General features: G+C 46.5%; 1 protein-coding gene across 1 annotated transcript in view; it reads right to left on the bottom strand.

Annotated features, from left to right (window-relative positions):
- The window catches only part of LOC137428036 (receptor-type tyrosine-protein phosphatase H), a 329,265-nt gene that overhangs the window by 149,809 nt on the left and 155,688 nt on the right, over nt 1-23,768 (bottom strand). The window contains exon 12 of the mRNA XM_078777499.1: nt 10,622-10,888. Within this exon, the coding sequence (XP_078633625.1) occupies nt 10,622-10,888 (267 nt within the window). The remainder of the gene's footprint in view (nt 1-10,621; nt 10,889-23,768) is intronic.

The raw sequence follows: 23,768 nt of genomic DNA on the forward strand, positions 1-23,768 counted from the left end.
TCTGCCGGTCCTAAAACTGGGTTACTCTCTATGTTGCCATCCCATTCATTCTCTGTATTCAACAGCATTTCCATATATCTTTTCCATCTTCCTTTAATTCCATCTGGGTCGACAACGATTTGTCCTACTTCATCCTTCAAGCAACTCACCCCCATCACATCACACCTCTCTTTCGCTATCTGCTTTGTAATCCTGAATACTGCTTTCTGACCCTCTTCCGAATCCAAGCGTTCTCAGAACATTTTCCTACATGCCTCCTGCGCCTTTGCTACCTCTTTCTTTGCAGCCTTCCTGGCTGCCTTATAACTTTCATGCTCTGCTCTTTCTGCTCCCGTACCCTTCGCCTTCTGCCACTCCTTGAACTTCTTCCTCTTCTCGTCAATCCTCGTTCCAACTTCATCATCCCACCACCATGTTTCCGAGTGCCTCGGCGGTCCTTTTGTCCATCCACATACCTCACCAACGGCTCCCAACAGACTAGCTTTCATTGACATCCATCCACTTTCAAGCTCAACCACATCATCCTCGACCCTACTCAGCCTCTCTTTTAATGCCTCCCTTACTGTTACCTCTTTCAACCTCCACACCTTCATTCTCGGTTGGTACTTCACCCGGCGAGCTCTCCTCGCACCTTTCACCCTTACGTCGCAGACAACCAAGTGGTGCTGTGAAACAGCCTCCTCCCCCGGGATCACCTTTGTGTCCCGGAGGTGCCCCCTATCTCGCCTACGCACCATCAGGTAGTCAACGGTTGTCGTCGACCCACCTGACGTGTATGTAACAAGCTTATTATCCTCTTTCTGGAACTGAGTATTACAAATCAACAAATCAGCTCCATCAGCAAACTCCAAAATCCTTTCACCTTCTCTATTTCTCACACCATATCCGTAACCCCCATGAACTCCGTCAAAACCATCCATACTCCTTCCCACATGTCCATTTAGGTCTCCTCCTACCACAACAACTTCCTCATCTTTCACGTTTTCCATCAGCATCTCTATCGCACACCAGAACTTGTCCTTCTCTTCATCGCTTCGACCAACCTGCGGAGCATATCCCGAGATGACGTTCACCAAGAGCTTTCCAATCATCATTTTCACCATCATCAACCTATCACTCACTCTAGTCACACTCACCACACTGTCTACAAACTCCTCAGAAAACAGGACACCAACACCATTCACACCCTCCAGGCACCCTTGCCACACAAACTTGTATTTCTCTCCTTGCCTACCCTTCACCATTTTCACACCACTTCCCTTCCATCTCGTCTCTTGCACACAACATATGTCCACTCTTCTTCTGACCAATACTTCCACCACTTCTCCTGATCTCCCAGTCATTGTCCCTACATTCCATGTCCCAAACCTCAGAAACCGATCTCCACTTCGGGCTGTACCCTGCCCACATGTAGTTGTAATTGTCATGGTTCTCTTTTTGAGGCAATGTTTTTATGGCCGGATGCCCTTCCTGACGCCAACCCTCTTAGTCGCCTCTTACGACACGCAGGGATACGGCGTACCTATTCTTATCCAGGGTACACACTGGGTGAGAGATCATTGATGAAGAGCAGAAAAAGCACAGGGCCCAGAACACTGCCTTGAGGACCTCCAGCCTCAACAGGAAGGGGAGATGAGAGAAACCCATTCAGGGCCACACGTAGACGACGAGCAGAGAGGAAGTCCGCAAGCCATGCGTGGAGATTTCCATGGATACCATAGGAGGAGAGTTCGATGAGCAGAGCGGGGTGCCAGACTGTATCGAAGGCACGTGATATGTCTATGTCAAGGGAGACAGCTCTGATTTCCTGTTTGGCATTGAGGACCTCCATCCATTGTTGAGACAGCAGAAGCAGCATGTCCAGAGTAGAGTGACCTGGTCTGAAACCAAATTGTCGATCAGAGATCAAGCCATTGGAGAAGAGGAAAGATTTGATGTCTGAAGCAATGATGGATTCCATCACTTTGCTGATAATTGGGAGAAGACTGATTAGTCTGTAGTTGCAAGGATCTGTTTTTGCACATTTTTTGTGTAAAGCAGTAATGTTTGTTGATTTCCAAGCTGATGGCAGATGACTTTGGGCAAAAGAGAGGGTGAAGAGAACAGAGAGAGGGTGAGATAGAGCGGCAGAGCAGGATTTTAGGACCCGTGGGCCGATGCCGTCATGTTCATTTGCAGAATCAGAGTCGAGGGGTGACAGAAACTTCTCCACCTTGTCAGGAGAGAAGGACACCTTAGAAGGACACACCACACACCTCACCTCAGAAGGACACCACACACAGAAGGACACCTCCAGGCGCATCTGGGTATGACTGGGTACAGAGAGGGATGGGTTTGGGACACAAGATTTTGAGGCAAACACAGAGCTGAGGCATTCATCTTTTTCACGTGCGGAGTCAGCTGTGTTTCTATTTGAGGTAAGGGAGGGGATGGAGGGGGAACAAACACCAGAAACAGATTTGACCAGACGCCACCAAGATTGGTTTGAGAGGGATGCCACTCTGGGTGGGTTTGGGTACAAAACGCCACTCTGGGTACAGAGAGGGATGGGTTTGGGACACAAGATTTTGAGGCAAACACAGAGTTGAGGCATTCATCTTTTTCACGTGTGGAGTCAGCTGTGTATCTATTTGAGGTAAGGGAGGGGATGGAGGGGGAACAAACACCAGAAACAGATTTGACCAGACGCCACCAAGATTTGGAGGAGGGAGACAGGTTTGAGAGTTCAGTCTTGAGAGTAGAGATATATTGTTTCCTGGCTCTCCTGAGGATAGACACACACTTGTCCTGAGGGTAGACAGTTGGGATGATACAGTCTGTGTCTGTTGTGTCTGTGTGAAGGGGAATGGCAGACATTGTCATTCTCATTGGCTCTGGTGAAAAGGCAGAACAGCCCACTGGAGGAATCCATCCTTTGAGCTGGGAAGCTGACATTTCAGCACAATAGTGAGCACTTGCTTTGGCAAAAATGGTATTTTTTGTTTTTTGATGAATCAATTAATTGATTAATTAGTTAATTAGTATCAGTTTATTAATCACTTATTTATTTTCTTTCTCATCTGAGCAATATCTCAGGCACCTTTTGCGATAAGATATTTATAAGCTGATTTTTAAGCGATAGGATATTTATATACTGCATAAGCTGATATATATCAGACTGTATAAGCTGATACTTGGACACGACAATGACCGTCATTTGGCTGTAAATTGTACTTTTCATTTATTGTTTAATTGATTCATCGATTAATTATTTAATTATTCGATTAATGACCGACTTAATTTTTTCTAAATTGCAGATTCTGATGAAACAGTGTTGCTTTAGGTATTGTATTGGCCAATTGATTAAGAATTTAATTATTTTACCTTTACTTTATATTTATTTCGTTATTAATCACTTTTTTATTTTCTATCTCATCTGGGCAATATCTCGGGCACCTTTTGAGCGAGGAAGCTGATATTCGGACACGACAATGACCAAGTGTTGTGGCTCTGAAGTATTTTTGATTTATTGATTTAATTAATTAACCAATGTATTATTTATTGATTAATCAATTAATTGTTTATTTTTTCGATTAATGACTTTTTAAATTAATTTTCAAAAAGATACACCTTCAAACGAAACACCAGTGGTTGAGATATGCTATTAGCCGATTGATTAAGAAATTATTTTACGATCATTATTTATTGATTTTATTTTCGCAATCCATCAATAAGTTATTGTACACCTGTCCCTCCCAATACAGTGTCTATGTGCTGCATGGCGGTGTCACCAAAGGCGTCCCGGCAATGCCGCGCTGGAGGGTGTTATTTATTTATTTATTTATTTGGCATGTAGTCCAGGGGCCAATACAGATTTTGGTACCCCCCAAGATCAGCAAACAATTTTGGTATTTTTGTCTTCCTTCATGTCTCTAGTTTATATTTTGGTATGATACCCCTGCCTATCTCGTATCTTAATGATAGTTTTCACTCTGTAAACAAACCCACCTCCATGTAATCTGGAAGTTGAATTTTAGGGGAGAGGGGTACCATTTTTGCTTATAACTTCAGTTCTACTGAACATACTTCAACAAAACATAATTCATTGCGAAGCTACATCATATATCTACACAACTGTATTATATTTTCATCTTTAGTTGTCAGGTGACTTTCCCAGAGGTCAAAAGGTCATGTTTAAATTGCAAAATCGAAAATCAAGAGTGTTTTTCTTTTCAACTGATCTGATTACTATTTCGTGATATGTAGATGCTGAAATTATTTCATAATGTATAGATAAGACATTGTAGATGATTTAAAATAACACATCATTCACAAAACTGCAACAATTAACCCTATGTTACCCTTTTTATGCAAGCATTATTTCTTCGATTTCCGAATTTTTTTGTCATTGTCTGTACAAATGTGAAACCTGCTTTAAATAGGGCATTGTGATACTAAAATAATATTGTGACTCGTAAATGCTAAATGAAATATGTCTGATGCCTTGCTTTCCTTGGAGGATCTTGCAGGATCAGGACATGATTGGTGAGAATGACTCCAACTTTAGTAATCCTGATCTACAATTACCAAGAATCAGGAAGGATGAAGCTGATATTCAGTCACTTGTTGAAATGATGGAGTCCAGCTGGATCAGTCCTTTCGATCCTGACCATGAAGACATTGTCAGTTTGTCGACTGGCATTGCTGCACCTCCAGATGTTGCTGAAAACCTCATTGAAGCCCACCAAATAGGTAAAGACGCTTATGAAGATTTCAAACAAGCGAGGATGGAGTCAGACAGTCCAGCCATAAAGTTTCATGACAGGATTACAAAGAAGAAGCTGAAAACATTCTCAGACATTGGCAAGAAATCACGTACCCTTGGCAACAGAAAGGAAGTTATCCTCAAGGCTGATAGGAAGCTGTTTGGGCAGATGATTCTTGTTGCAGAAAGCAGGCAGCTGCACATGGGTGAAGTTTTAGCCCACCGCTTGGACCTTTGCCTTGGGCCCGAGCCAACATTGATGGGTCTCTTTGTAAGACCAACAAGGCTGCTCTTGCCAGGGTGTTGGAGAAGCATGTCTCACCAGCAGAAATAATCCCTCAACCTTCAGCCACTCTGATAGATGGAATGAGCCTGGTCCAAAAGATGAAGGGGAAAGACAAAACGTTCTCCCAACTGGCAGAATCAGTATTGGCTCAAGTTATCCATGAAGGTGGTCAGAGCAAGCGCATTGATGTTATCTTTGATGTATATAGAGAGATGTCCATGAAAGATTTGGAGAGAGCAAAGAGAGGCGCAGATTCAGGTATTGAGCTAAGGAGCATTGCGCCTGGCCACAATATTCACCAGTGGAGGAAGCTTTTGTGTAGCTCGAAAAACAAAACACACCTCATCAGGTTCTTTGTGGAAGAATGGAAAGGTCAACTTGAGGAGATCAAGGAAAAAGATCTGTATGTTACCTGTGAGGATGTCTGTTTCAAGCTCACAAGGGAACGATGGGAGGAGGTTCCGGGGCTATCAAGTACCCAGGAAGAAGCAGACACCCGTCTTCTACTCCATGCTCTACATGCAGCTGAATCAGGCTACAAGGGTATCGTAGTCACAGCAGAGGACACAGATGTAATGATTATAAGCATTGGAGTCAGCAAGAGAATTCCATGTCCCATGTTCCAGAAATGTGGCACCAAGAACCGCACAAGGTTCACTGACATCAGCAAGCTAAGTCATGCACTCGGAGATAATGTCTGTGCTGCTCTGATTGGAATGCACTCATTTACGGGCTGTGATACAGTCAGTGCTTTCACTGGGCATGGAAAGTCGGCCATGTTCAAACAACTGAAGACTAACAAGACCTCTCAAGACACATTCAGAGAGTTGGGAAGGTCCTGGGAGGTCTCTGATGAACGATTTGGAAAGCTTCAGGAAGTAACATGTCGGATGTATTTGCCTTCCACAAACACAACTCAAGTCAACAAGCTTCGCTACCAGCTGTTTCGTGCAAGGCGTGGAGAAGTTGACTCCAGTCAGCTTCCCCCTTGAGAAGATTGTCTTTTCATGCATGCCTCACGAGCAAACTATCAGGCTGCAATCTGGCAGAGGTGTTTGGAGTGCAATCCTCGTGTACCCGATCCAATGGCTCATGGATGGAAGATTCATGATGGGGATCTGGCCATTGAGTGGATGCGAGGTACACCTGCACCAGAGGCTGTGTTGGACCTGCTATCCTGCTCATGTGTACGATCATGCAAATTACGAATCTGCACATGCCTTGGAAATGGTCTGAAATGCACACACATGTGTAAGCTTCAAACCTGCAGCGACCAAGCAAATTAACTAGAACAAATAGAGCTGCATGACAGTGATGTGGACGATTGTGACACCGACTGAGTTTGTCCCAATGACATGAAGGAAACTGTTTGTAGTCTAAACGCACTTCAAATAACAAGATTGTAATGTATGAGCATTACCTAGATGGTGTTCACAACAAGTACAATGGCTTATTAGACAATTTGAATATTTTTGTACATTATAGGTGGGGGCGGAGTGATGTCACTTCCGCTTAGTAATGGCGTCACGTGCCCTAGAGCGATGAAAACAATCACGCCGCGCGCTTGCAGTGTGTATGCTTTGTGTTTGTAGACTTGCGCAGGAAAGTGCTAGATTTTGTGTTGTTGCAACGGTTTAACTTACGACTTTCGTCACATACTACTGGCCACTTATATCAGCATGTCTTACAACTATTTTGACAATCTTCCAAGCAAAGCTCAAGAGAGATACGAGACCAAATTATCGGCAATTGGCCTTGCAATTTGTCCATACCGGTTACCGGCAAGTGCGTGGATCAACGACCCGACGGCCTGGCCGGATGTTCAGTTCGCGGATCTGTCCATGTTCCTCACGAGCACACCAGGTATGAAAGTACATCCGGGTACTTTCACCCTCTGACACCTGACAACCGAACGGCCGATTAAAGCAAACACGCGTAGCAATGCGTGCGTACATGTTTATACATGCGCGATACACACAACAGTTGCTTCCTTATATTTTCAGTAGCTGTGATGTCATGAAAATACTAACTGAAGTTAAAAGTAATAGTTTTATATTTAAACTTACCCAGCTATGCAAGTGCAGTGGGTGGGCAGCTTATAGTAACAGCTATACAACTTATATACAGCAACAACTTATAGCTTACAGCAATAGGCTTATAAGTCACTGGAGGCCCATCGGTACTTCACTGCTGGCTTCGTGCAGACAGTACATCATGTCAAGTCTGCAACAGGGTTGATTATCTTGAAAGCTGATGTACGTCAATCACAGCGGGCTAATGCCGCTTCACATCGCCCATTGCTAGCCACAAACAGTGACGGAGTCGTGCAAGCTGCCCACTGCACTTGCATGGCTGGGTAAGTTTAAATATAAACTGTTACTTTTAACTTCAGTTAGTATTTTCATTACATCACAGCTACTGAAAATATAAGTAAGTAACTGTTGTGTGTATCGCGCATGCATAAACATGTACGTACGCATCGCTATGCGTGTTTGCTTTCATCGGCCGTTCGGTTGTCAGGTGTCAGAGGGTGAAAGTACCGGGATGTACTTTCATACCTGGTGTGTTCGTGAGGTACATGTACACATCCGCGAACTGAACATCCGGCTGCGCCGTCGGGTCGTTGATCCACGCACTTGCCGGTAACCGGTATGGACAAATTGCAAGGCCAATTGCCGATCATTTGGTCTCGTATCTCTCTTTAGCTTCGCTTGGAAGATTGTCAAAATAGTTCTAAGACATGCTGATACAAGTGGCCAGTAGTATGTGACGAAAGTCGTAAGTTAAACCGTTGCAACAACACAAAATCTAGCACTTTACTGCGCAAGTCTGCAAGCACAAAGCACACACACTGCAAGCGCGCGGCGTGATTGTTTTCATCGCTCTAGGGCACGTGACGCCGTTACTAAGCGGAAGTGATCTCATCTCCGCCCCCACCCATTGAAACATATCCTGGTGTTGGCTTAGCAGCTAAGGTGCCAGCTTAGGATCCTAGGATCCTGGGTTCGAATCCCGGTCGATTGCTGAATTAACACCAGGGGGGTTGACTCAGCCTGCCATCCTTCTGAGGTCCGCAAATTGAGTACCCGTTCACTGGTAATTCCCTGTTTGTCGTAAAAGGCGACAAACAGGGTTGGCGGCAGGAAGGGCAGCCGGCCGTAAAACATTGCTTCAAAAAGGGGACCAACAAAAACAACAACAACCACGGTGCCCGAAAAAGGCCAACCCCCGCTTTGCGGGGAAAAATGGCCTCTAAAGGTTTTTTGTTTTTTTTAAATTGAAACAGAGATAATGAAACTTATTTACTTATTTTCTGATGATTGTTTAACCTGCTTATGTTCTTATAAATGTGTAACTTTATACCAACGCTTGCGGGTATGTCAATGATAAAACACATTGGAGACATATTCATTGGTTTTCCAAAAATATTGTCTGGAAGTCATAATATATGATATATACAGTCATTTTATATGGGGGCGGGTTTGTTTACAGGCAATGACTAAATTTTTCGGAAATCGAAGAACCAATGCTTGCATAAAAAGGGTTAATGTGAAGTTAATTGTTGAAGTTTTGTGAATGCTAGGTTATTAAAATCATCCACAATGTCCTATATATACATTGTGAAATAATTTCAGCATCTACATATCACGAAACAGTAATCAGATCAGTTGAAAACAAAAACACGGTAAATTTTCGATTTTGCAAATGAATCATGACCTTTTGACCTCCGAGGAAGTCACCTGATAATTAAAGGTGTAAATTGGATTACAGTTGCGTAGATGTATGATGGAGCTTCACAATGAATCATAATTTGTCAAAATATGTTCAGTGGAACTGAGGTTAAAAGCAAAAATGGTACCCCTCCCTCTCCCCCAAAATTCAACTTCCAGATTACATGGAGGTGGGTTTGTTCACAGAGTGATAACTATCATTAAGCTACGAGATAGGCAGGGTTATCATCCCAAAATATAAACTATAAACCTGCAGGAAGACAAAAATACCAAAATTGTTTGCTGACCTTGGGTGGTACCAATTTGTTAAAATATCGTATTGGCCCCTGGACTAATGGGGCGGTGTACTTTGAATGGAGCTCCACTTGTTTTAAATTAATTTTCGGAAATTTGTTCAATTCGATTTTCACTTGGAAGTTGTAGGTTACGATGTGCAGATAAAGGTGGAAAAAGTCTTATTTAATGCATTTTAACTCCAGGCTGTAAGGTAACAAAAGGTTAAAATATTGAAAGAGGGTGTAGACTTTCTGTCGGCACTGTACGTATAATGGTGTAAAGATAAACCGATAAGATTATGGGGTCAAGAGGTCAAAGGCCAAAAGCCAGAGGTCACGTAAGGTAAAAATTATGTTGCCACACTAACTTTTGAAGCAGCGATGGGATTTTGGTAGACGTATACATGAGAATGGAAAGCGGACTGATGAGACTTCACCATGAAAAGGTCAAAGGTCAGAGGTCATGTCAGGTGAACATGTGATGCTTGATAACAGCTGACGGGATTTAAGTGAAAGTTGCTTCAAATATGTACAAACCTCCATCAGTGAATCCATCCAAGATATATATTATTTGCGACTGAAAGGTCAAGGGTCAGAGATCGCATGAAAACCCCTGTTCATGTGACACCATTGGCTATGGTATTTTAACGAAACGAAGTGCATGTCCCATGACACATGTACGGATTAGATATCGAGGTCAAATTATCTTGAGTTTTTTGGTGAAAATCAGAGTAATGATGATGATGTCCACTCCTGCATTTTCAGATGCATATGGCTGCCATAGCAGTTTCTTGGCTGTGGGGCACAATCCTGGATGGGTCGCCACTCCGACACAGGATACTCGAATGGTTCATTTTAAACTCGTACTCATTTTGCCAACCTCGGAAGGATGACAGGCCGAGTCAACCTCACCTGGAGTTAACTTAACGACCGACCAGGATTCAAACTCAGGACCCGAAACTCCCAAGCCAGCACCCTAACCTTTAACACCAACACCAGGTTTAGGGTCAGAATAAGTAAAAGTTTATTGTGGGCAGAGGCTTTTCGGGTGGCGTCGAGACGTTGATTTATGTCAAGTTTCTCCATATTCAGATCAAATTGTTGGCAAATCCTTCATGCGCCCACTTTGTCCTCACTCAATGTTTCCCATTTTAAAACTTTCTTTTATCCCAATTGGAAACCGCTTTCTAAAATCAAGGCTGGTTCTTGATACGTGAACCCCCCCCCCCCCCCCGTTTCCAAACCAACACCACAGGTCCAAACTCGAACCTTGGTGCTGGCTTAACGGTTAAAGGGGGTGGCACACAATCTTAGGGTCTTGAATTCAAGCCCCTGTCATGTTGTCGAATTAGCACGAGGTGGGTCAATTCAGCCCATCATTCTTCCAAGGTTGGCAAAATGAGAACGTTCTCCCTGGTAAGGGGGCATTGCATCAGCAGTACAACCGTGCCCCCAGAAAATGATTCAGCCAATCGGCCACAGGCTGCATCCGAATAAATAAATAAATAAAATACCCCTGAGGGTGGAAGTTATTTTCCAGCTTCTCAATTTTTCATGGTTACAATCAAGTATCCTCCATGCCTACCTGTAGTAGCAGGTATCTCTGTAGCTTCGCTTTTTCTGTAATTGTAGATTGTTGACACAGAAACGGTGTAGTCGGTGCCAGGAGGGAGGTTTGAAAAGGTGATGTATGTTTGCCCTGTGGTTTCATTTACTTTCATGATGTTGTCAATGATCAACATCACAAGATATTCATAACGTGCTTGGTTTGTATCATTTGGGTTGGTCCAGGAGATGGAGAGAGATGTTGAGTTTTGTGTTGAAATTTGGGGATTTTCAGGAGGTGATGGATCTGAAAATGAAAAAGAAAGAAGCAAAAGAATGAGTTGACATCAACAAGTAGTTTTTGTTTTTGGTGTAATTGAGCAATACTTTCAACACTATCACAGCAACAGGGAGAATGCCTTTGCAATCCAGGTGGATTACTGAGTTTAGAACCAAGCGGAACCTCAAGCCTCAAACCCGAGCGGAACGCCCTCTTCTCCAAACGCTTAATTCGAACCGTTCGTCGTCCGTCGGTCGTTGCTGCGGTCTGTGCTCGGCAGATGAACTTACAGATCGGATTGATGGGTTGTCGACTAACATCGGTGATTCTGTTAAGTTTCAGTAATGGTGAAGTAAATACTGCACGCTCGATTTGTCATTGAGCACAGTGAACACTGTATTTACTTATAAAAATTATTTATTTATTTTTTGAATACAAGATCGAGGCTCGTGTAAGAGCGAACATTAATCACAAAAAGACAAACTAAAACATAAATACACAACATAAAGGGAGCGGGAGACAAAATGGGGAGAGAGAGGGAAGCACACAAGTACAACAGCAGAGAACAAGGACATCGGGAGATCTGTGGGAGGGAGAGGCCTTGGAGAGAGGAGGAACGGCAAGGGAGGGGGGGGGGGGGGGGAGGGAGAGGTGAACTAGAGCTTCCAGGGAAGCAGAACTCAACTGACCTGACTGGTTTCTAAGTTTGATCAAAATCTGTTAATATTTGTGGACGCCAGAGTGTTAACGTCGTGTTCATGACCAAACGTTTCTGGGCCCTGTGCTTTTTATGGTCTTCATCAATGATCTCTCCGACTCTCTTGAAAATCCTCTCCATCTCTTTGCTGATGACTCTACTCTCTGTCGCTCCATTCTTCATCCCTCAGATCGGCAGTCTGCAGCCTCGTCACTCTCTGGAGACCTGGACAAAATCACAGACTGGGCAAACAAGTGGAACATGTCTTTCAATCCTGACAAATCTCACACTCTTACGATGTCTCTCCGAAAAGACCGACTGGACAACCCTCCCATCCACTTTCTGAATAATCCTCTCCAAGAAGTTCTGTCACTTAAACTTTTGGGTCTCACTATCTGCCATGATCTTTCCTGGGAAAACCACATTTCAAATCTGGCCTCCAAAGCCAATCGCCGACTGGGCATCCTCCGTCGTGCGAAGTCCTTCCTTGGCACACCTGAGCTCCTCACCACGTACAAGGCTTTCATCCGCAGCTCAATGGAATACTGCTCTCCCCTCTGGGCTGATGCTCCTGCCTCACACCTAGCTCGTCTTCACGCTGTTGAAAGCAAAGCATTCAGAATCATTGGAATCTCCCATGATGAAGCTAACTCCAAGGACCTCTCACTCACTCACCGCAGGCAGGTTGGTGGTCTTTCCGTCTTCTACCGACTCCTCTCTGGCCTTGCCCCCCCCACCCCCCAGCTCTCTCTGGGCTCTGTCCCGCAAATATTCCTACAGGTCGCACAAGATCTGCCTGCAACCCTCTTATGGTTAAACTGCCAAAATCAAGACTCTCTGCTCACCTTCACTCCTTCATTCCTCTTTTCTCCCGCCTCTGGAACAAACTCCCTCACTCTCTTCAATCCCACTCCACCCTCCAGGTCTTTAAAACAGCTGTTCACCACCATCTCTTATCTTCCCCCATCCAAAACCTTGATCTTTTCTATCCCCGCTAATTTCACCCCAATTCCACTTTTTTGAAATACCAACTTCTGTCCTGGAAGTCCTTGGTGTCCTTGTGTTTTATACTTCTCCCACCCAACCCCCCCTTCCCACCCCTCCTCCCCCCAAGCCCTCTTCCTCACACACATCTCCCTGCTCTTAAATGTTGTGTGCTCTCAAGTGTTTGTGTGCTTCCCATTCTCTTGTCTTCCGCTCCCTCTTTTTATATATTTTATTTGTCTGGTTGATTTGTTTGTGAAGTAAATGTCAGCTCTTTCACGAGCCTCGATTCAGTATACAAAAAAACAAAAAAAACAAAAAAACACAAAATGGTCGCCTACGTCCGCCATTTTTCAACGGATCGGGCTGAAATGTAATACCAACCTGGTCCTTGCGGTAAGGATGCTGCATGTCAAGTTTGATCAGAATCGGTTGATATTTGTGGACGCTGGAGTGTTAACGTCGAAAAGTTAACGGACGAGAGACCACAGACGACGACGACAACGACAACGACAGACGCCAGACGCCGGAGGGTTCAGTATGTGATGAACTCAACTGCACGGTAGTCCAGTTGAGTTAAAAACACATGGACACTGCTAGAACTTCCAGGAAAGAAGTTGGTATTTCAACAAAGTGTATCTGGGGTGAATTAACGGGGGTAGAAAAGATCAAGGTTTTGGATGGGGGAAGATAAGAGATGGTGCTGAACAGCTGTTTGAAAGACCTGGAGGGAGGAGTGGGATTGAAGAGAGTGAGGGAGTTTGTTCCAGAGGCGGGTGAAAAGAGGAATGAAAGAGTGAAGGTGAGCAGAAGTCTTGATTTTGGCAATTTCACCACAAGAGGGTTGCTGGCAGATCTTGTGCGACCTGTGGGAAAATTTGGAGGACAGAGCACAGACAGAGCTGGGGGAGCTCGGCCGGATAGGAGTCGGTAGAAGACAAAAAGACCACCTACATGCCTGTGGTGAGAGAGTGAAAGACCCTCGCAATCAGCTTCATCACGGGAGATTCTATTGATTCTGAAACTTTGGTTTCAACAACGTGAAGCCGAGCCAGGTGTGACGCAGGAGCACCAGCCCAGAGGGGAGAGCAGTATTCCATTGAGCTGTCGATGAAAGCCATGTATGTGATGAGGAGCTCAGTTGTGCCAAGGAAGGACCTCGCACGACGGAGGATGCCCAGTTGGCGACTGGCTTTGGAGGCCAGCTTGGAAATGTGGTTGGAGAAGAGAAAAGATTTGATATCCGAAGCAATGATGGATTCCATCACTTTGCTGATCATTGGGAGAAGGCTGATTGGTCTGCAGTTGCAAGGATCCGTTTTTGCACCTTTTTTGTGTAAAGCGGTAATGTTTGCTGATTTCCAAGCTGATGGCAGATGACCTTGAGCAAAAGAAAGGGTGAATAGAACAAAGAGAGGGTGAGAGAGAGCGGCAGAGCAGGATTTTAGGACCCGTGCGCCGATGCCGTCATGTCCAGTTGCAGAATCAGAGTCGAGGGTTTTTTTTTTGTTTGTTTGTTTGTTTGTTTTTGTATACTGAATCGAGGCTCGTGAAAGAGCTAACATTTATTTCACAAACAAATCAACCAGACAAACAAAATATACAAAAAGAGGGAGCGGAAGACAAGATGGGGAGAGAAGGGGAAGCACACAACCACAACATTTGAGAACAGGGAGAAGTGTGGGAGGGAGAGGGCTTGGGGGCAGGAGGCGTGGGAAGGGGAGCGGGGGGGGGGGGGGGGGGGGAAAGAGGTATAAAACACAAGGGGACCGAAATTGGCGGGGGTAGAAAAGATCAAGGTTTTGGATGGGGGAGGATAAGAGATGGTGGTGAACAGCTGTTTTAAAGACCTGGAGGGTGGAGTGGGATTGAAGAGAGTGAGGGAGTTTGTTCCAGAGGCGGGAGAAAAGAGGAATGAAGGAGTGAAGGTGAGCAGAAAGTCTTGATTTTGGCAGTTTAACCATAAGAGGGTTGCAGGCAGATCTTGTGCGACCTGTAGGAATATTTGGGGGACAGAGCCCAGAGAGGGCTGGGGGGGCAAGGCCAGAGAGGAGTCGGTAGAAGACGGAAAGACCACCAACCTGCCTGCGGTGAGTGAGTGAAAGGCCCTTGGAGTTAGCTTCATCGCGGGAGATTCCAATGATTCTGAACGCTTTGGTTTCAACAGCGTGAAGACGGGCTAGGTGTGAGGCAGGAGCACCAGACCAGAGGGGAGAGCAGTATTCCATAGAGCTGCGGATGAAAGCCATGTATGTGGTGAGGAGCTCAGGTGTGCCAAGGAAGGACTTCGCACGACGGAGGATGCCCAGTTGGCGACTGGCTTTGGAGGCCAGATTTGAAATGTGGTTTTCCCAGGAAAGATCATGGCAAATAGTGAGACCCAAAAGCTTGAGTGACAGAACCTCTTGGAGAGGATTATTCAGAAAGTGGTTGGGAGGGTTTTCCAGTCGGTCTTTTCGGAGAGACATCGTAAAAGTGTGAGATTTATCAGGATTGAAAGACACGTTCCATTTGTTTGCCCAGTCTGTGATTTTGTCCAGGTCTGCAGAGAGTGAGGCGGCTGCAGACTGCCGATCTGAGGGATGAGGAATGGAGCAACAGAGAGTAGAGTCGTCAGCAAAGAGATAGAGAGGATTTTCAAGAGAGTCAGAGAGATCATTGATGAAGACCAGAAAAAGCACAGGGCCCAGAACACTACATTGGGGAACTCCAGCCTGAACAGGAAGAGGAGATGAGAGAAACCATTCCTCGGATGGATTCCGAGCTAGGTGTGAGGCAGGAGCACCGGCCCGGTTGACAGGTTGACAGAAACTTCTCCACCTTGTCAGGAGAGAAGGACACAGAGTCCAGGAGCAGCTGGGTACGACTGGGTACGGTGGGTACAGAGAGGGACGGGTTTGGGACACAAGATTTTGAGGCAAACAGAGTTGAGGCATTCATCTTTTTCAAGTGCGGAGTCAGCTGTATATCTGTTTGAGGTAAGGGATGGGATGGAGGGGGAACAAACCCCAGAAACAGATTTGACCAGACGCCACCAAGATTTGGAGGAGGGAGACAGGTTTGAGAGTTCAGTCTTGAGAGTCGAGAGATATTGTTTACTGGCTCTCCTGAGGATAGACACACACTTGTCCTGAGGGTAGACAGTTGGGATGATACAGTCGGTTGTGTCAGTGTGAAGGGGTATGGCAGACATTGTCGTTCTCACTGGCTCTGGTGAAAAGGCAGAACAACCCACTGGAGGAATCCATCCTTTGAGCTAGGAAGCTGACATTTCAGCACAATAGTGAGCACTTGCTTTGGCAAAAACGCTATTTTTTGTTTTTTGATGAATCAATTAATTGATTAATTACTCAATTATTATCAGTTTATGAATCACTTATTTATTTTCTTTCTCATCTGAGCAATATCTCAGGCACCTTTTGCGATAAGATATTTATGAGCTGATTTATAAGGGATAGGATATTTATATACTGCATAAGCTGATATATATCAGACTGTATAAGCTGATATATATCAGACTGTATAAGCTGATACTTGGACACGACAATGACCGTGATTTGGCTGTAAATTGTATTTTGCATTTGTTGTTTCATTGATTAATCGATTAATTATTTAAATATTCGATTAATAACCGACTTCATTTTTTCTAAGTTGCAGATTCTGATGAAACAGTGTTGCTTTAGGTATTGTATTGGCCAATGTTTTTTTTTTTTGTTTTTTTTTTTTGTATACTGAATCGAGGCTCGTGAAAGAGCTGACATTTACTTCACAAACAAATCAACCAGACAAACAAAATATATAAAAAGAGGGAGCGGAAGACAAGAGAATGGGAAGCACACAAACACTTGAGAGCACACAACATTTGAGAGCAGGGAGATGTGTGGGAGGGAGAGGGCTCGGGGGGAGGAGGCGTGGGAAGGGGTGGGGGGTGGGGGGGGGTGGGAGAAGTATAAAACACAAGGACACCAAGGACTTCCAGGTTAGAAGTTGGTATTTCAAAAAGTGGAATTGGGGTGAAATTATCGGGGATAGAAAAGATCAAGGTTTTGGATGGGGGAAGATAAGAGATGGTGGTGAACAGCTGTTTTAAAGACCTGGAGGGTGGAGTGGGATTGAAGAGAGTGAGGGAGTTTGTTCCAGAGGCGGGAGAAAAGAGGAATGAAGGAGCGAAGGTGAGCAGAGAGCTTGATTTTGGCAGTTTAACCATAAGAGGGTTGCAGGCAGATCTTGTGCGACCTGTAGGAATATTTGCGGGACAGAGCCCAGAGAGAGCTGGGTGGGCAAGGCCAGAGAGGAGTCGGTAGAAGACGGAAAGACCACCAACCTGCCTGCGGTGAGTGAGTGAAAGGCCCTTGGAGTTAGCTTCATCGCGGGAGATTCCAATGATTCTGAATGCTTTGCTTTCAACAGCGTGAAGACGAGCTAGGTGTGAGGCAGGAGCACCAGCCCAGAGGGGAGAGCAGTATTCCATTGAGCTGCGGATGAAAGCCTTGTACGTGGTGAGGAGCTCAGGTGTGTCAAGGAAGGACTTCGCACGACGGAGGATGCCCAGTCGGCGACTGGCTTTGGAGGCCAGATTTGAAATGTGGTTTTCCCAGGAAAGATCATGGCAGATAGTGAGACCCAAAAGTTTCAGTGACAGAACTTCTTGGAGAGGATTATTCAGAAAGTACATGGGAGGGTTGTCCAGTCGGTCTTTTCGGAGAGACATTGTAAGAGTGTGAGATTTGTCAGGATTGAAAGACATGTTCCACTTGTTTGCCCAGTTTGTGATTTTGTCCAGGTCTGCAGAGAGTGAGGAGGCTGCAGACTGTCGATCTGAGGGATGAAGAATGGAGTGACAGAGAGTAGAGTCATCAGCAAAGAGATAGAGAGGATTTTCAAGAGAGTCGGGGAGATCATTGATGAAGACCAGAAAAAGCACAGGGCCCAGAACACTGCCTTGGGGAACTCCAGCCTGAACAGGAAGAGGAGATGAGAGAAACCCATTCAGCGCCACACGTTGACTACGACTAGAGAGGAAGTCCGCCAGCCATGCGTGGAGATTTCCATGGATACCAACAGAGGAGAGTTTGGTGAGCAGGGCGGGGTGCCAGACCGTATCGAAGGCACGTGATATGTCAAGGGAGACAGCTCGAATTTCCTGTTTGGCATTGAGGACCTCCATCCATTGCTGAGAAAGCAGAAGCAGCATGTCCAGAGTAGAGTGACCAGGTCTGAAACCAAATTGATGATCAGAGATCAAGCCATTGGAGAAGAGGAAAGATTTCATATCTGAAGCAATTGATTAAGAATTTAATTATTTTACCCTTTATTTTATATTTATTTCGTTATTAATCACTATTTTATTTTCTATCTCATCTGGGCAATATCTCAGGCACCTTTTGAGCGAGGAAGCTGATATTCGGACACGACAGTGACCAAGTGTTGTGGCTCTGAAGTATTTTTGATTTATTGATGAATTACTTAATCAATGTAATATTTATTGATTAATCAATTAATTGTTTATTTTTTCGATTAATGACTTTTTAAAATAATTTTCAAAAAGATACACCCTCAAACGAAACACCAGTGGTTGAGATATGCTATTAGCCAATTGATTAAGAAATTATTTTACGATCATTGTAGTGACAATGCACTAAATTTGAACCCAGGAGTGATGCCCACTTAAACCGCTGAGGGGCGTCTATAAGACCTCGGACGTCCGCGATGCTGAGCCACTCCTGTGACATTTACTATGACATGTAGGCTTCTATGGTACATACCCGCATATATTCTAGGCTTGCTTGCTTTGACTAATATGATCGATCATTCTTATACGATGCCGTGATCCTGATATCTATTGCATGATTGTATTTTACAGGATGATACCAAAGATCTGATTGAGATTAAACCTACCTATGGGATAAAGTTGTGGACTTGGTTTATTTTCACTACACTTAATCTCAATCAAGATCTACGGAAACGGCGGGACACAAGATGATTCATGTACCGACATTCAGTGCCGACCCACAAGCTGCGGACTCGGGCTCGTAGTTAACTCACTGGCTCAGGTCACTGGAGACCCAGTTCAAAGCCCAGGATACCGTTCCCACTGCTGAAACGAAACTGGACGTTCTGCAGACTAAAGTGGACCACCACGTCTACAGGAGCATTGAACGATGTACGACGTACGATGCCGCTGTGGCGGAGCTAAAGCGAATTTACATTAAGAAACGGAGCGTGGTGTATACCAGGTATCTGCTCTCATCGCGGCGTCAACAGTCCACTGAGTCGATAGATCGCTTCGCCCAGGAGCTACGACAATTACTTGCAGACAGTACCCAAGAGGTCCGCACTCACGAGCAAGTCCAGGATGCTCTTGTCCGAGATGCTTTTGTCTCTGGGATCGGCTCTCCTGCTCTCAGGCTCAGACTTTTGGAGACAGCTGACCTGACGTTCACGGAGGCTCTACGGGTGGCACACGTCTACACTGAGGCCCGGGAACAATCTACCGCCTATGACCACACACGGGTCGTCGCGGGGACTTCTCAACTCGCGCGACCGGAGAGGGCTACCGCCGAGGATACGGGAGCGGACTCGACCATGCTAGCGGAGCCCTTGGCCGCTCCCGAGGTGGACTCGGATTCCGGCTTGGCTGCGGCTACGGCGGCCAGGCCAAGGCCTGTGCGAAATGCTACGTGTTACTTCTGTGGCAACCGACAGCATCCCAGGTCGGCGTGTCCGGCTCGGGAAGCAATATGCCATTTGTGTACGACTAAAGGACATTTTGCAAAAGTCTACCGAAAGACCGCGCGGGGCGCACGAACTCGTGCGACCTTGAATGGGCTTATCGCCGAGCCAACGGACCGAGCACAGAGCGGGGCGCCTCACCCGACTTTGATGAGCGGTTCTCCTCCTCATGGGCCTCTGGCTGTACGCCCGACCTTGGTGAGATACATCGGGCCGCCAAAACAAATGGCGCGAACACGACCGACCGGGGAGCGACCGTCCTTGACTGGAATCCGAACGCCCTCCGAAGGCGACTCAAACAATCGACAAGCTCCTGCTTTGACACGGCAAACAATGCACGTGACACGAGCGCCATCTGATGGCAGCTCGTACGAACTACACGCTCTTGCTTCAGCACGTAAAACTACAGATGGCAGCAATCCTTCTCGCGTGACACGAGCGCCCCCTGATGGCAGCTCGTACGGACTACAAGCTCCTGACGCTCCTGCTTTGGCACGACCAACTATGCCTTTGACATGAGTGCCCTCCGGAGGCTGCTCGAACGACCGGAAAACTGCAGCCGGCGTGGGATCCACACGCGAGGCGCGATCTTCTCGCTCTGATGGCTCAATACCTGCCGGATCTTCCGGCCTTGGTCAGGCCATTATTCCACTCATGGTCGAAGGCGTTTTTGCGCGGGCTTTAGTCGACACGGGGTCTACGGATAGTTTTATCGATCATCGACTAGTGCGTCAACATGGATGGCCGGTCCTCGGGACAACACGACGGATCTTTATGGCCTCCCAGGGGCTTAGGCTCAGCACAAAAGGGGAATGTCGATTGAAACTTGTGATAAAGGGACGCATGTTCCCAGATGTACATCTTATGGTCTTGCCTGCATTATGTGCTGACATTCTGTTCGGACACGATTTTCTTAAACGACACGGACGTTTGGAAATGGAATTCGGTGGGACTGATACGCTTGCTGTGTGTGCGCTCACGAAAATGGAAATTGAGCCTCTTTCGCTGTTCCCCAACCTGACCACTGACTGCACTCCCATAGCGGTGAAATCACGGCGCTACTCACGAGCAGATGCGCAAATCATTGCGGAAGAAACGGCCCAGCTCTTAAAGGGAGGTATCATAGAACCCAGCCGGTCGCCTTGGCGGGCCCAGGTCCTAGTGGTGCGAAGTGAAGCGCATCGCCGACGCATGGTAATCAATTATTCACAGACGATTAATCGCTTTACACAGCTGGACGCCTACCCCCTTCCGGGGATGGAGGCTCTGGTACGACAGGTGGCCCAGTACTCAGTCTACAGCACTCTCGATCTGCGTAGTGCGTATCATCAGATCCCCATCTCTAGGGCTGATCGCATCTATACCGCCTTTGAATCGGGTCAAAGGTTATACCAGTTCACCTGACTACCTTTTGGGGTGACGAACGGGGTCGCCTGTTTTCAGAGGGCTATGGACGACCTCGTTACTAAGGAGAACTTAACAGATGTCTTTGTATATCTGGACAATCTTACGGTTTGTGGGCATGACCAGGGGCATCATGATGCGAATCTGAAGTGCTTCCTCGAGGTCGCGCAGAGGTATCGCCTAACCACGAATGAGGCTATGTGTCATTACTCTCTACGCACGATATATCTTCTGGGGTACACCGTGACCCACGGCTCTGTCGCTCCAGATAAGGAGCATCTGCGACCTTTGCTCGATATGGCTCCGCCTAGCGATTGAGCTTCGCTGAAGCGTGCTCTCGGGCTGTTCGCCCATTATTCTAAGTGGGTGCAAAATTTCTCCGCGAAGCTCCGCCCCCTTGTGGCCTGCGACACGTTCCCCATGAGTCCAGCCGCCTTGGCAGCCTTTGGGGGCCTTAAGGCCGATATCGCTGGCGCCGCTGTGGCAACGATCGACGAGAGCGAATCTTTCGTCTTGGAAAGTGATGCCTCGGATCATGCGATAGCGGCGACAGCTCCCAGGGGGGGTGCCCTGTGGCTTTCTTTTCGCGGACTCTCACCTCCGCTGAGCGGAGGCATTCGTCTGTCGAAAAGGAAGCGTACGCGATCGTCGAGTCGATTCGGCGATGGCGACCGTACTTACTCGGGCGATGCTTCCAAATCATCACGGACCAACAAAGTGTAGCGTTCATGTACGACACCTTACATGCTCAGCGCATTAAGAATGAGAAAATCACTCGCTGGCATATCGAACTCGCCGACTTCTGCTACACCATCAAATATCACCCGGGGAAGGATAACCTGGTCGCCAACGTCTTATCGAGGCCGGCTACGTGCGCGGGTATCATAACTCTGGAGGGTCTGTGCACTTTGCACGGCACTATGTGTCATCCTGGGGTGACGCGTTTCGCTCATTTTGTGCGTAGTGGTAATCTGCCGTACTCGATTGAGGACGTCCGCCGGATCTGCCGCGACTGCGCTATATGTGCGGAACTCAAACCGTGTTTTTACAACCCTCCCATGCTGACGCTGGTTAGGGCTACTAGACCGTGGGAGAGATTGGCAATGGATTTCAAAGGGCCGCTGCCGGTGTCGAGTAACTCTCGTTATCTGCTCACTATCGTTGATGAGTACTCGCGATTCCCTTTTGCTTACACGTGCGTGGATATGACGGCTGCCACGGTCATACGGTGCCTGCAGAATTTGTTTTCTATGTTTGGGTATCCGGCCTATGTGCATACCGATCGGGGTGCGGTGTTCCTGTCTCAGGAAGTGAGAGGTTACCTGCTCCAAAATAATGTCGCTTCGAGCTACACCACACAGTACAGAACCCAGGCGAATGGGCAGGTCAAACGCTTCAATGGGATTATATGGAGGGCCGTCATGCTAAGCCTCCGGACCCTCGGCCGTGGCCTCGATAAATGGGCTTGGTCGCTACCTGCGGCGCTGAACTCGATCAGGGCTCTACTATGTACGGCCACCAACCAGACTCCCCACGAAAGACTGTTCCACCACCCTAGAAGCTCGGGTAGTATCCGATCTTTACCCAGTTGGCTCGCTGAGCCGGGGCCGGCCTATCTCATACGTGCGGTTCGCACAAGCAAGTATGACCCCTTTGTGGATAAGGTGCAGGTACTCCAGGCTAATCCCGAGCATGCTCGTGTGATGACGGCAGATGGACGCGAGTCCACTGTCTCCGTACGCCATCTCGCCCCATGTGGGGTCATCGACCCTTATAGGGATATCGACGAACCGATCTACGAGTCTATGGACTCTCCCGAAGCTTCCTCTATGGAACATCTGCCGTCCCTTCCTTCGTCAAACAATCCCCCGCCTGGAGGCTCTGAGGTGCCCCCACCAACACCTACCTACAGCGGTTACTCCGAAGCGGGGGACTCTGGGCTTGGGGATGCCACACCCGGTAGTTTCCGGACACGTGCCGGCCGGGTATTTCACCACCCTGACCGCTACGGATGGACCGACTGACATGGAATGACTTCCCCAATCAATTAATGCTGACGCACGCTTGATTCCTGCCTAGCGGCAGTGTAGTTCTAACGGCGGGCAGAATGTAGTGAAAATGTACTAAAGTTGAACCCAGGAGTGATGCCCACTTAAACCGCTGAGGGGCGTCTATAAGACCTCGGATGTCCGCGACGCTGAGCCACTCCTGTGACATTTACTATGACATGTAGTCTTGTATGGTACGTACCCGCACATATTCTAGGCTTGCTTGCTTTGACTAATATGATCGATCATTCTTATACGATGCCGAGATCCTGATATCTATTGCATGATTGTATTTTACAGGATGATACCAAAGATCTCATTGAGATTAAACCTACCTATGGGATAAAGTTGTGGACTTGGTTTATTTTCACAACAATCATTATTTATTGATTTTATTTACACAATCCATCAATTAGTTATTGTACACCTCTCCCTCCCAATACCGCCTCAATGTGCTGCACGGCGGTGTCACCAAAGGCGCCCCGGCAATGCCGCGCTGGAGGATGTTATTTATTTATTTGGCATGGGGGCGGTGTACTTTGAATGGAGCTCTATTTGTTTTTAAAGAATTTTCGGAAATTTGTTGAATTTGATTTTCACTTGGAAGTTGTAGGTTACGATGTGTAGATAAAGGTGGAAAAAGTCTTATTTAATGCATTTTAACTCCAGGCTGTAAGGTAACAAAAGGTTAAAATATTGAAAGAGGGTGTAGACTTTCTGTCGGCACTGTATGTATAATGATGTAACGATAAACCGATAAGATTATGGGGTCAAGAGGTCAAAGGCCAAAAGCCAGAGGTCCCGTAAGGTAAAAATTATGTTGCCGCACTAACTTTTGAAGCAGCGATGGGATTTTGGCAAAAGTATACACGAGAATGCAAAGAGCAACTGATGAGACTTTACCATGAAAAGGTCTAAGGTCACAGGTCATGTCAGGTGAACATGTGATGCTTGATAACAGCTGAAGGGATTTAAGTTAAAGTTGTTTCAAATATCTATAAACCTCCATCAGTGAATCCATCCAAGATATATATTATTTGCG

The sequence above is a fragment of the Myxine glutinosa genome, chromosome 5 (assembly GCF_964187855.1).
Source record: "Myxine glutinosa chromosome 5, kmMyxGlut1.1, whole genome shotgun sequence".
In the NCBI taxonomy this organism is placed as follows: Eukaryota; Metazoa; Chordata; class Myxini; order Myxiniformes; family Myxinidae; genus Myxine; species Myxine glutinosa.